The 14,371-nt window shown below is 40.0% G+C and overlaps 1 protein-coding gene across 1 annotated transcript in view; it reads right to left on the reverse strand.

Moving 5' to 3' along the window:
* LOC141443943 (SID1 transmembrane family member 1-like) overlaps positions 1–14,371 on the reverse strand; it is a 34,735-nt gene that overhangs the window by 18,130 nt on the left and 2,234 nt on the right. Inside the window, exons 2-8 of the mRNA XM_074109365.1 lie at positions 12,569–12,638; positions 10,869–10,959; positions 8,295–8,417; positions 4,493–4,744; positions 3,049–3,158; positions 2,341–2,424; positions 812–984 (exon numbers count right to left, since the gene is read on the reverse strand). Of these exons, the coding sequence (XP_073965466.1) occupies positions 812–984; positions 2,341–2,424; positions 3,049–3,158; positions 4,493–4,744; positions 8,295–8,417; positions 10,869–10,959; positions 12,569–12,638 (903 nt within the window). The remainder of the gene's footprint in view (positions 1–811; positions 985–2,340; positions 2,425–3,048; positions 3,159–4,492; positions 4,745–8,294; positions 8,418–10,868; positions 10,960–12,568; positions 12,639–14,371) is intronic.

The raw sequence follows: 14,371 nt of genomic DNA on the forward strand, positions 1-14,371 counted from the left end.
TCCAGTAAGTAGCTCACCTTCGTTCAGATTCGCTTCAGCGTCCAGCCTCGCCTGCCTCCTCTGTACAGCGCGATAAAAGCTACGTAGAAACAAGAGAAGAAGGCAAGGACAGCCCCCGCTGCTACCTTGTGTTATTGCTGCTATCTTACTCTTTCTAACTCATTATTACCAAGGTAAGTCAGATCAGATCAAACTGATGTTACTCTCTATGTTATATCATCCTTCTTTGGCTAAGAATGTTCTCTCTCGCTATAAAAATGCATATTTGTTGGCATAAAATTACCAGGGCAGCAGAATCCAGTAAGAGCTCACCTTCGTTCAGATTCGCTTCGGCGTCCAGCCTCGCCTGCCTCCTCTGCACCACGACAGCGATGATAAAAGCTACGTAGAACACAAAAAAGAAGGCGAGGACAGCCCCCGCTGCTATCATATACTCCTGGTAGGATATCGTCGCTATTATTCGAAGGCTGTAAAAGAAAAAATCTAGTAAAAAAACAGTATGTAACGTGTGTATGTTTGTTACCAACTCTTTCACTCAAAAAAGACTGAATGGATTTGGATGATATCTGGGATAACACACAGGCTATTTTCTATCCCGATCCCATGGGAATATCGGTATAAAAAGTAATCTGTGTTATTCCAGATGTCCAGCTATCTTCATACATACCAAATTTCATCTAAATCAGTCCGGCTGTTTTAGCGTGAAGGAGTAACAAACACACACACACACACACACACGCGCGCGCTCACACAAGCACGCAAGCACAAACTTTCACATGTAAGTATTAGTAGGGAGTGGGGATTTACTTACGTGAAATTCTTGACTCTCCCATCGCCCACCGCAAGATCTATCTTCCTCTCTTCCTCCCAGCCTAAGTATCTGGCCATAGTAGGTAGTGTTTTGTTAGCAGTGTCCCCTGTACAATACTCGTCTGACGTCTTCACTATGAATACTATGTAGAAACCCATGGGGAATGTGTCTTGCTGAGGAAAGAAAATACGAAAGAATGTTTTTTTTATTCAACTGGATGGCAAACGAGCAAGTGGGTCTCCTGATGGTAAGAGATCACCACCGGCCATAAACATTTGCAACACCAGGGGTACTGCAGATGCTTTGCCAACCTAGAGGCCTAAGATGGGATACCTCAAGTGCCAGTAATTTCACCGGGAGTCTGTGGATGTACAAAATAAAAGTTGGCAAAACGCCCGACTTTGTCACTTCAAAGTTCAATATCTCAAAAAACGGCTGAACCGATTTTGATGAAAAATGTCTAAGACCCGTTTAAGAGCTACGGTGCCACAGACAGACACACATAGCGGTCAAACTTATAACATCCCTCTTTTTGCGTCGGGGGTTAAAAAGAGATGTGACCTGGGTCTATCAACTATTTCTTGTTAGTTATTCTGTCCCGTTATCCAAGAGACAACAGCGACAGTTCCTAAAAAACCTGTTATATTATATGCTACTAACAACGTGCTTAGGAGATAGTCCATAAACAAAGGGCGTTTAACTACGACAAAAATGTACGCTTGGTGAATTTTAACCACAGAAATTATATAAAAACTTGGTTTTAAAGAGTTGTCCAGGGGACGTAACCATGGCAACGAAGTACAAGAAAAAGTTGATCAACCCACCTATTGGAGCGACCTTCGTTATTTGGGTCAATCAACGTTTTCTTATATCTCGTTGCCATGGTTACGTTTCCTGAGTTACTTATTAAAAGTATGATTTTATGGGGTAGAAATCCACTAAAATATAGGAGTTGTGACAGTTTTAAGACAATATCTGAACAATTCAAACGGCGCAAATATGTCTGTATAGGGCCGAACTACATATTTGCACCGTTTGGGGTGGAAACCCATGGGTTCCAGGCGCGAAGGAACTCGCAAAAGAGATTTTTTCACGCCTGGTAAAGGCAGCTACTTCCGTCAACGTTTGAGCCCAGCCATTCAACGCGGAAACGCTGCCTGTCTGCTAGGAACTACGCCGTCGACGGACATTTTTAAAGATATTTTTTGTTTTTAATTGTTTATTAGTTGTTCTGTAAATATTTTCTCATATGAGCCGTGAAGGAATTGTGATTATTTATTCAGACTATTCATGTATATTATTAGCGTGCTTAGGAGCTCCATTGCAAACATTATACTAAGAACGTGTATCACAGTATCACTGAGGTCTCCTGAGTAACGTACACTAAAAATAAAAATATATGTATAATAAAAATGTAAACTAAAGAAAGGTGTATTTGGGTCAATCAAATGTTTAGTGTATGTTATTCTGTACCGTTACTCAGGAGACATCAGGGATACATGTTATAGACATATCGTAAGTATACTTACATTTAAAGTAATACCACCCCGTCTCGTCATTGACAAATAATAACCGTCGTAAAGTATGTTCCTTTCGTTGTCGAATACAGGACACTAAAATGTAAACAGAAATATTTAGTTTCATAACTTTCATAAGCTTCGAAAAGTAACACCTGAAACCTGAATGAACCTGAAAAACCCCAAGGGACAATTGACACCAATTGACCTAGTCCCAAAGTAAGCTTAGCAAAGCTTGTGTTATGGTTACTAAGCAACGGATAAATATAATTATATAGATACATACTTAAATACATATTAAACACCCAAGACCCGAGAACAAACATATTATATATTTTATTTTATAGATCTATAATGTTTTTCCATCATATTTTGTCGGATAAGTTCGTATTTATTGCTTCCTCAATTAGCTTTAGTAAACTTCAGTAAGCTAGTTGAGAAAGCAAGACAAATACGTACTTTTCCGACAAAACACGATGGAAAAACATAAACAGACCAAGTAATGTTTGCAACAAGACACAATGAAAATCAAAAAACCAGCCAAGAGCGCGTCGGTCACGCTCAGGATAGGGTTTCGTAGCCGTTGCATGTGCGTGTGCGCGCGCGCGTGTGTGTGTGTGTGTGGGTGTGTGTGGGTAATCGGTGCGTCGGGGAATTAACGGGGTCACGCGGGGTTGCCCAAAATGAATGGATTTGTTACTTATTTATTGATAAACTTACCGAAAAGTTCTGTATAGAAATAACGGCGCAGATATCGTCATCGGACTCTATCATGACGATGACGCTCTTTGGCTGACTGAACCACGTGTCTTTCTTGAATAAATCATTGTCTACAAAAATTAATTAATTAAATAGTCGAATGTACAACAAGTGCATTATCGGTCAATCAATTTATAATACGTCCTTTATTCATAACAATACAATACAAATATTCTTTAGTGCACACCACATATCAGTACAAAAAACTTATAATATAAACACTTAGATTCAGGGTAGACAGGCGGTCTTATCGCAACAAATAACAATATACAATAAAACACAATACATTAAACATTTTTGCAAGTGGTAGGACCTTGTGCAAGGTCCGCCCGGATTGCTACCACCATCATCATCATCAATCATCATCATCATCAGCCTATGTTCGTCCTCTGCTGGACATAGGCCCTCCCATGGCACGCCACTGAGCACGATCCTCGGCCACTCTCATCCAGCTCTTGCCAGCCGCCCTGCTACTACCATCTTGCTCGCTAATCCTGCCGTGAAGCAGCAGTGCTTGCACTGTTGTTTCGGCGTAGAGAGTAAGACAGCCGGTGAAATTACTGGCACGTGAGGTATCCCGTCTTAGGCCTCTAGGTTGGCAACGCGTCTGCAATACCCCTGGTGTTGCAGATGTTTATGGGCGGTGGTGATCTCTTACCATCAGGAGACCCACTTGCTCGTTTACCATCCAGACGAATAAAAAAAAATGTAATATGTACAAAAAAAATATCTAACCCAGCCTAACCTATAAATAAAAAATCCCTCCCAGGTCACCGTCGCTGTTCATCAATTTATTAGTGTAGCTTGTTGCCGTAGTAACGTCTCCTGGGTCACTTGTTAAAAGTATGATTTTATGGGGTACAAATCCACTACAAGTTAGGAGTAGTGACAGTTTTAAGGCGATTCCTTCATGGCTCATCTAAGTATGCTAATAGTATACAATGTAGTATCGTTCATCAAAGTATACAATGCAAACATTTTTCTAACAAAGTGTATCACTGATGCACACAGTATACAATGGAAATTAAATTAATAATAACTTAAATATTTTAATGTTAATGTCATTCTATATTACAAATTTGTCACAAAAAATATCTTGCGACGATTTCCACAATGGCGAAATGTCCGGTTACTTACTATATTTTAAAGTGTAATAAATTCGCATCCTCCATTATTGCACAAAGAAGTTCACAGACGCGTGTCTCAAGCGGATGGCACTCGCGCTCGCACTGGTCCCAACCGGTCCGAGATATCGTGTCCGAGAGCAGTGTATATGTGTGCGTTGCTCGAGCGCACTTTGTACGTAGATTGAATTCTGAACCTATCTGTTTTGTGACTGATGTCACCTAAGTTACAGGACAGAATATCATACACTAAATAGTGGAGTGACCCAAAATAAACTTACCAAGAAAGTAGCTGCTTACGCCATCATTGCATATAGACTGCCTCCTAGCGCTCTGTGCTTTCAAATCCATCTTCTTTTCCTGCTTAAACGGAAAGAAGTAATACTTCGGCTGGCTAGGAGTGACCGTCATATTTGTGGTCGTATTTAGCTTTATATAGAAGTCCTTGACGGTTTCTACCACTATGGTGACTTCTATGGGATCCGGAGATGATGATGTTAGATGCACCAGCGGTGTGTTTTGGTTGGTAACGTCTGGAAGGAAGGTAGTTTTCAAAATGGCGGATCGGCCATCTTGGATTAAGTGTGTGGGGTTTGATCGATGATATTGATAGAACTGCAGAATCGATTGCATTTGGATTTTAAATGTGCCAGTTTTTGTGTCGACTTGGAATAGTTTTTTTTTTGGTACCTCAGCAGGGTGTCCAGTCCACTACAAATCCTGAAAAAAATCCCTGACTTTCCCTGACCAATCATGTACATTTCAAAGCAGGTTATATGATTTTATTTTACTGCCCGAGATACAAGCTAGAAATGGGAATTCACTGCACACCGAGCGTGCTCACTTTTTCGTTGACTGTTTTATGGTGCCACTCTTTATACGTCGCCCAGAACTGGAACGACTGGTGTCAAAATAAGCTAAGTTTTGGGAAATCATGAGTTTTTTCTGACTCTTTGGATTTCTAGTAAATTTCCCTGATTTTCCCTGACCACCTTGAGGTTCCCTGACTTTTCCTTGCTTTCCCTGACTTTCCAGAAAGTGGACACCCTAAAAATATTTTTTTTTTTTTTTTTTTTTATTATAGTATCGTATACAATTAAGGTGTCAATTAATATATCTACTGAACATCTCGACATCCCAACAGCCTTTTATAACTTTAAGTTACTTTATTGCATTTATTTACAAAATCCTTAATTGTTTAAAAAAAATGTATGTTTTGCTAAATCAGTAATTAAAGTAATTTCTTTTAAATATTCTTTTAGCAAATAGAAATACAGTAGCTATTCTAATTTTTACACTCGAACTATGGCAACAAATTCAATTTTTCCCTTGCAACTATTAAAATTGATCAATTTTGCAATTCTGGTATAAATATAGAAAAATAACGAATTAATATAACGCCAGACATGTAATATTTACATTTGTTTACTCTTGAAGAAACTGAATTGAATTCAGTGGAGTCCTTTCATAATATTTCACTTTTTTTTTAAATAAGTAATTGGAAGTAATAACTTAGAAATCTACCAAGTTTTTTTATGCGCCATTCTGGCGTCATATTAGAAACAAACTAACTAAAGTATTCTATTTAAGAGTGGGACTTACTACTTGAATGGATAGATGATAACAATCGCACGCACACACACACTCACACACACATGTAGTACATGTGTAGGTAGTTTTTTTTTAATATAACCGTCAAAAATTATCAAATTTTTCCTAATTGCAATAATCTAACATATCAACTGTCCATCCAAACGCGTTAATTAATAGCGTGACATTAATTAAAAACGTGATTATTAACAATATAAATTCTATTTACGTATAAGTGGACCACAGTAGACCCTCAATCGTCCCACATTCGCTACGATTGCGTGAACAGAAAAACATATATCTAGTTTACATACTATACTATGTTATACACTTCGTTTATACATATACTAGCTTTTGCCCGCGGCTTCGATCCTTTTTTTCCTGTTTTGATTGATTTTTCGGAGGATTATACAATGTGGCAGATACAGAGTTGTTGTTTTAGACAGATGGTGCAAATTACTATTGGAATTCAAAACTCGACCCAAATAATAATAATGGTTTACTAATGTTTTGGCGAAAATTATTTAGCAAATTATTAACTCCCAAACTATTTATCCCATATTTTTATTTAGGCGAAATTTCATTTCCCAACTCAACATTTCGCACTGATATCATTTCCCAACTAATGATTTGATAAATGATTATTATGCAAATTATTACCTGGGATTTTTTTAAGATGTCATTTGTGTTTTCGTCAAATGCGTTGATTGGCATTCCTTAATTTAGCAAGCAAACAAGCAAGCAAGCCAATGTTTTTTTTCCGTTCTGTTACAAAAAAAACCTAACATCGAAGGCTAAAGCGGAAGCTACGCTACGCTTCGCTCCCGCCTTAGCCTTCTGAACCTAACCTATCCAAGTCGCTTCTGCCTAGTCTCGTCTTGCTCGCTCGCTTCGCTCGCTCACCGCCACATAATTTAACATTTATTCTTTTTATTATATATCATGACTGATATACCTACCTTATGTGTAAAAATCGGCCAAATGTTATTTGACTATTTGTTATTTGCCTTAGCCAATCATTTGCTACATCATTTTTGCCACATTAAAGTGTGATCAAGTAAAATTTTGCAATATAAAAATGTTGCGAAATAAGAAAAATGCGAAGCAAAGTTATGCCAAGGATTGGGTTGCCAAATGAAACTTCGGCGAAAGGTTGGTTGCTAAGTGAAATTTGGCGAAAAATTTTTCGCCGAAAAGGCAGTACACCAATAATAATTCATACAAACTTTGAACTCCTGTTTCACATATTCAGGGGTGGAATTCCGGAAAACGTTAAAAGTGCTTAAGTATATGTGTTTCTTTTGGCCGCAACTTCGTAGTGGTGACCGAGAAGAGTTGTGACAGAGTAGTACCGTGACAACGCCGATTTTTAAGAACTTACTAACTACTCGTAAAGCGAGCTCGCAGTAGCACGCGTTTGATAGTTTGAGACTTGAACTAAAAAACCCGACTGCCTTAAAAACTAAAAGGAAGAAAATAAGTCTGGTGGTCTAGAACTCTGTCAAGAAGCTCATTTAAGGTTCAACAGTCGGGACCCATGACCAAGATTTTTTGAGCTGGTTACGATTTGAATGGGTCCCGACTGTTGAACCTTAAATGAGCTTCTTGACAGAGTTTTAGAACACTAGACTTATTTTCTTCCTTTTAGTTTTTAAGGCAGTCGGGTTTTTTTTTTTTTAAATTTAATGTTTTTTATTTTATACTTTTTTGATATTTCTGTGAAAATAGTAGATTAAGTGTTAACTGGCGGTTAGGTGTGATGCCGTCTCTATTTTTTTTGTTCGAATAGACGGAGACGGCATCACATTTAACCGTCGGTTAACGCTAATCAATGGATGGTGAAACAGCCCTAAAAGTATTATAACCCATATTTAGAATGGGCTAATTATTAGCTTTCATTTGAATCCCATATTGTTACTATACAAAATATGTTTTTTTTTATTCCTCCGCCATATTTTTTTTCGCAGACGCCATATTGAAATATTATATAGCCTATGTCACTCCGACAGTTATGACGAATCCAATGATACCTTATATGTTAAAATCCGTCTAGCCGTTTAGGCTGCAGCGAGGACCAAAGAAATGGACATACATACCCACATACATACATACACTCGAAAACATAACCCTCCTTCGGGCAGTCGGGTAAAAACGCGCGCTATTGCTAGCTCGCTAGCAGGTAATAAGTTCCAATAAATCGACGTTGTCCCTACTCTCCTCGGTCTCCCCTACACGATATAGGATAATTCCCGCGGGATAAGCATACGTGAATTCTATAGGAAGCTACCCTGTCCCTGATTGAATTGAAACAGGCTTATTTTATCCCGGGAAGTCGCTTAGTTCCCGCGGGATAGATATGACACTTTCGATCAATTCAAAAAAATACGTTCACTATTAGAAAGCTACGCTTTTTGACTGACATTGGCTACCTACTTAATCCTACTAATATATTATATTAGACTTTTTCATCAGATCAGGTCTGGATCCTCTCACCACAGGTATCCTCGTCTTCGGAGAACATGTTATTGTGGGGGCAGAGCGTCCGGGAGATGTTGGTGAACTGCTCCAGGCTGCTTGGAGTCTGGACCAGCATTGGCAGCTGCCATGAGGACACGCCTGGAAGGAAGGTTACTGTCAGATTACAATCAGAATTACAGATGTGATTTTGACAGTTAGACATTTTGAGACACCAGCGTTTTGAGAATTTTACATTTCGAGAAACTGACATTTTGATAATTGGAGATTTTGAGGGATATTTGGAAATAGTTCCGATCCGCATTGGCGATCCCTTCAAATAGCGAATCACACAACATTGTGTATATTGTATTTAATGTTTTCATGTGTTTTTCTGTAATTTTTTATTTTATTTGTGTTAATTTTGCTGTATATGTGTGTCTTCTGTGTAAGTGAATAAATGTCTTCTTTTCTTTCTTTCTTTCTTTACTGTGTCAAAAATAAAGTTGTGTTAAATACTTGTGATGTATAGATATCATTTAATGATATTGTAAATCTGTTTAAAAAAAATATACCTCGTTGAGTTTCTTGCCGTATTCTCAACAGAGGTTTTTATGATATGATGTAACTAAAAATTTACGGTTTTCGCACTGTAGGGCACAGGCCTCCTCTCGGAATGAGAGGGCTTGGGCAGTAGTTCCCACGCAGGCCCAGTGCAGATTGGGAACTTCACACACACCGTTGAATTGCTTCGCAGGTTTGTGTGCAGGTTTCCTCACGATGTTTTCCTTCACCGTAAAGCTCGTGGTAAATTTCAAATGTAATTCCGCACATGAATTTCGAAAAACTCAGAGGCGAGAGCCGGGGTTTGAATCCACGATCCTCTGCTTGAGAGGCCAATTGAGGCCATAGGTCAAACCACTCGGCCACCACGGCTCTATAAGATGTTGCTTCGTACCAAATTTCAAGATTCTGAGTTCACGGGAAATAACCTGTACTGTAGGTTTTGATTCCCTTGCGAGTTTCGTAAATTTACAGCATAAACGGCTGCATCTTTTGATCGCGTTGGCTTAGAAGTTTGATTTTTGCACAGCTCCAAGGGACAGTAGACCTGAGTATTTGATATAAATTTCAGCTTGATACTTACACGCGTTCCTGAGAAAAAGGGTCGTGACAGACGGACGGACAACAAAGTGATCCTATAACGGTTCCCTTTTTCCTTTCGAGGTACGGAACCCTAAAAATGACGTGTAAAAGTGCCCATTGCGGCATCTTTCCTGAACAAATGATTTGAAATTTGAACCGATTTTCATGAAATTCGGTATACAGATAGATTGAGTCCCGGGCAGTTAGTGATAAACGAGGTCTATGCGGCCGGAGTCGCGGGCAACAGCTAGTCGCTAATAAATACGTAGGTACCATCAGCTAAATATGTGGTCTACCTTAGAGTTAATAACCGTTTGCATGTTATAAAACAATAATGCCAATACACGTGTCTGGGAATCGAACCCGGGACCTCAAGCTTCGTAGTCAGGTTCTCTAACCACTAGGCCATCTGGTCGTCGTGGTGTGCAATGTATGTGAGGGTCAAATTTTGCAAGTTTTTTTTGTATACGACTGGATGGCAAACGAGCAAGTGTGACTCCTGATGGTAAGAGATCACCACCGCCCATAAACATCTGCAACACCAGGGGTATTGCAGATGCGTTGCCAACCTAGAAAATACAACAATAAAGTTTGCATTCAATCTGACATCTTTAGCAAAAACTTCATTGTAATTGTATTCAAGTCAACTGTCAGATCTATGGATTACGCGTGCGGAGCCGAGGGTTAAGTATTGCATTATATTACGAAATACTATATCTGATCACGTATGCTGTTATCAATGATTCATTATGACGATAGCAAAGTAATCGATAAACAAAATGGCCTCGTATTTGTTGTAGGTATACTGATTCTATTGATACTGTTAGATAGATCAAACTATCAAACAGACATTGGCATGTTATTTAAGAGACACACAAAATCTGAAAAAAAAAACCGCATTCACATCGGTTCACCCGTTTAAGAGCTACGCTGCCATGGACAGACACACATAGCGCTCAAACTTATAACACCCCTTTCTTTGCGTCGGGGGTTATAAAAAAGACGCTTTGCGCCCTTGGGGACCTCCCACACGACGTTTTTTTTGCGCTCGTTTGTATCGATACAAACGCAAGTCAAACGCTCAGCAAACGCAAGGAAACGTGTATCGCGTCTGTCAACCCCCCCTCGCCCTAACCTGTCGCTCCCCCCTCGCTGAGACGCGGAGCGTTTGTATCGATACGAACGCGCGTTCGAAGTTCGTTTCAAATGCGTTTGTACGTTGCGCTTACAGCTTACAGTCGTGTGTAAGGTCGTGGACATAGGCCTCCCCCATAGACCTCCAGTCGCTTCGGTTGGCAGCGGCCATTCCCATGGTACAGTCACCAGCACCAATATCTGACACAACAAGCGTGCATAAATATCTGATACGACTCTATTTCTAGGGCCGGAAGGACGTGTCAGCCATTTAAGCACGCTCCGCTGTGGCAGATATTAATGCTGGTGTACTCTGTAAAAGCATGACCTCACCTTTTTGCTGTCGCGCAGTAACAAACAGCGGGAAGGTGCTGTTAGCGAAGTTGCTGGCAACTGTCACCCGGGCTGGCGTGTCGTAAGAATCCTGGGGGAAGAAATGTACTGTTACTACAATAGACAAAAGTTGTGTGGTAGAGATCAATATTACACACAGCGCCATCTATCCACTTTCAACCGAACTAATAGAGGTCTGATCGGCCGAGAGAGCTGGGTGCTCTACTGATTCGGAGTTGTGTGGACAGATGGCGCATTAGGGGATGCTTCCCCTCGATCAATTCGCCCTCTTATTTTGGCAAAGCAACGATTACAACCAAATTAACGAATAATTTGCAAATGTGGGTTCGTACGTGGATCGTAATTAGCGAATTATTTAATTACAATAATGTGGGTAGTATTAAATACTGAGTTATTATTTCATCATTCATCTATAATATAAAAGTGAACCGCCAGAACGGGAAAAAAACAACGAGACAGAGCAGGATGGCGCTCTACAACACCATTTTGACACGTTTCTCCCAAACAACGCATTATTTCTCTGGAATTTTAAAGCAATTCGATTCTTTGACCTCGGGAATCGCGAAAAACTTGAGAAAATATGATATTGTGTGTGTACATTTTGTATATTAAGCAAAATAAAATCACAAGTTCGAATTACGAGCCAAAAACGAGCGATCTATGCCAGTGTTGCCATTCAGGGAAAAAGAAATCTATTCATTATCCTGCATTGCAGTCTGTAAAGCTCTTTACCCATTCATTGCCGCGCGCCAGATTACGTACTTTGCTGCGATGCCGACGCTTCTGCAGAACAGACTCCCATCGGTGTCAGTGGCATCCAGGAAAAGCTAAATTAGACGCCCATCGGCGTTTTCGGCAACACCCCAATGAAGATTACGATATACATTTTGCGATTTCCCACGGGAATTTTGTAAAATCCCGGAATTACAATTGTAACTACCAGATCGAATAGTTAACGCGTGCGAAGCCGCGGGTAAACTTTAGTCAATAATTATTATTTGTCAATAAAATAAATAGTTATTTGAGTCACAAGGGAGCAAAATGGTGTATTTACGGCGAGGGCGTACATTGAATCCAGAATGAAGCGAAGGATTCTTCAATAGAATCCTGAGCGTAGCGAGGGATTCTAAAGTAGAATCCTGAGCGTAATGAGGGATTCAAGTGTTAACGCCCAAGATGAAAATAATTTTGCTCCCGAGTGGCTCATACAATTTTTCACATCGAGCATTAAGAAACTTGAAAAAAAATAAATCTAAATATTATTAAAGAACAACCAGCATAGAAAATTGCGTGACTTTACAATTATCAACTTCAAAAAATGGCATTTGCAATAAAACACTTAGAAAAGCCTTGAACAGAAAAGTTGCACTTTGCTCCCTCTCGTCAGGGAGGAAAAGTTACTTTTCTGAAGGAGAGGTGTGAAAAATTAATTAATTACTTAAAATAAATGCACATACAAAAAAGAAGAGTTATTGTTCGATTTTAATCTTGTAGACATTTACCGATAACACATCGATACGCGTGTTGTGCTTCACTAAGCTTTGCCATAAGACCCATAAGTGCGAGTGAGCGCGCGATATGCACCACTGTGCTCGCACTTTTTATTGCCCCGCGTGCAGCGACATTCTGCGCCAGGTATAATGTTGCTTCTCCCTCATTAATACAGCTATCACACTCACCCCATCAAACTCCATGATGTATTCCACGTTCTTACTGACGTTTACAGTATATTCCACGTCATATTTGTACCTGAGAACCAGTGAGTTATCATTAAGCAAAAATTTGCCACGAGAATGAAAATGAGCAGAATTTCAGAAGTTTCTTTGACGAGTTTTATATTATATCCTATTAATATTATAAATGCGAAAGTTTGTAAGTCTCTTTGTTTGTTTGTTAATTCATCACGTCTAAGGCACTTGTCCCACCGCCGACGATGAGCGAGAAGCGAGCAGAGCGAGTAACTAGAAACGAGTGGGCGAGCAGTGAAAAGCGAGTGTTCGAGCACGACGGGCGATTACTCGCTCCACTCGCTCGAGCCGGGCGGCCGCCAAGCTAACAGCGCTGAGCGAGTATCGCTGAGCTAGTTTTATAGCTCAGCGAGTTCTATAGCTCTTGTCGCTGCGACAAAAGATGTAAGAGCGAGTTCTCGCCGGCAGTGTGAACCGCCAGCGATCAACTATTAATATATATGTCTCTTTTACTCACACAGGATCTTATATCTTTTGTTCGTTTCTTGAGCGAGAAAATAGTCGATAGCCAATCGTTTCCTCGCCGGCGGTGAGACAACTGCCTAAGCCGCTGCACCGATTTAAATGAAATTCGGTATACATATACTTTGAGTCCCGGAAAATTGCATAGTTCCGGCGGGATAGCGACAACCGACGGACGGAGTCGCGGGCAACGGCAAGTTATATATAAGTATTTTGTTCAACCAACCAAACTTATATTTACGTTTGGATCTTGCATTATAAGCGCTACAAGAACAGTTATAATTAAGCCAAGATTAATGAATTTACTTGTTAGCTATTAGTTAAGGAGGACAAGGCATGTTTAAATTAAGCAAGTCTTCAATGTATTCAACGTGCGCAGACGTGTGAAGATGAAACTAATATTCATATTAAATGATATTGTACCAGATATGTTATTGTTGCAGGTGGTAGGACCTTGTGCAAGGTCCGCCCGGATTGCTACCACCATCTTACTCGCTAATCCTGCCGTGAAGCAGCAGTGCTTGCACTGTTGTGTTTCGGCGTGGAGAGTAAGACAGCCGGTAAAATTACTGGCACTTGAGGTATCCCATCTTAACCCTCTAGGTTGGCAACGCATCTGCAATACCCCTGGTGTTGCAGATGTTTATGGGCGGTGGTGATCTCTTACCATCAGGAGACCCACTTGCTCGTTTGCCATCCAGTCGAATAAAAAAAAAAAAAAAGAAGATAACTCAAGTCATAAATCGACTTTAGCTCGACATGTTTCGGGCTAATCCGTCGCCCTTCCTCTAGGAGCTGCTGCAACACGCGCACTGCGCGCCACCGCCCTGCTCGCGCGGCTACCCGACGAAACTAACACCGCAGAAGGGTCCGAATTACGAATTGGCCCGAAACATGTCGAACTAAACTCGATTTAAGACGTGAGTTATCTGGTACAATATCATTTTTTTAGGGTTCCGGAGCCAAAATGGCAAAAACGGAACCCTTATAGTTTTGTCAATTCCGTCTGTCTGTCTGTCTGTTACTCGAAAACTGCAAGATGTATAATGAAATTTGGAGAACAGATGTCTTGTCAAAGCCGCTATTTAGTTTTGTAGTTAAATTACAAAAATAAATATTTATAGGGGGGGGACTCCATCCATACACGTAACAGAAATTAAAAAAAAAATGGTTTTAACTCGCATCAACGTGTGGCACATAGTTCGACAGCTCTTTTGAAAAGATAGTAAGGTTTCTCAAAAACTTTTTTGATTAAGTGAAGATTTCCGGAAA

This window comes from Choristoneura fumiferana, chromosome 28 (assembly GCF_025370935.1).
Source record: "Choristoneura fumiferana chromosome 28, NRCan_CFum_1, whole genome shotgun sequence".
NCBI lineage: Eukaryota > Metazoa > Arthropoda > Insecta > Lepidoptera > Tortricidae > Choristoneura > Choristoneura fumiferana.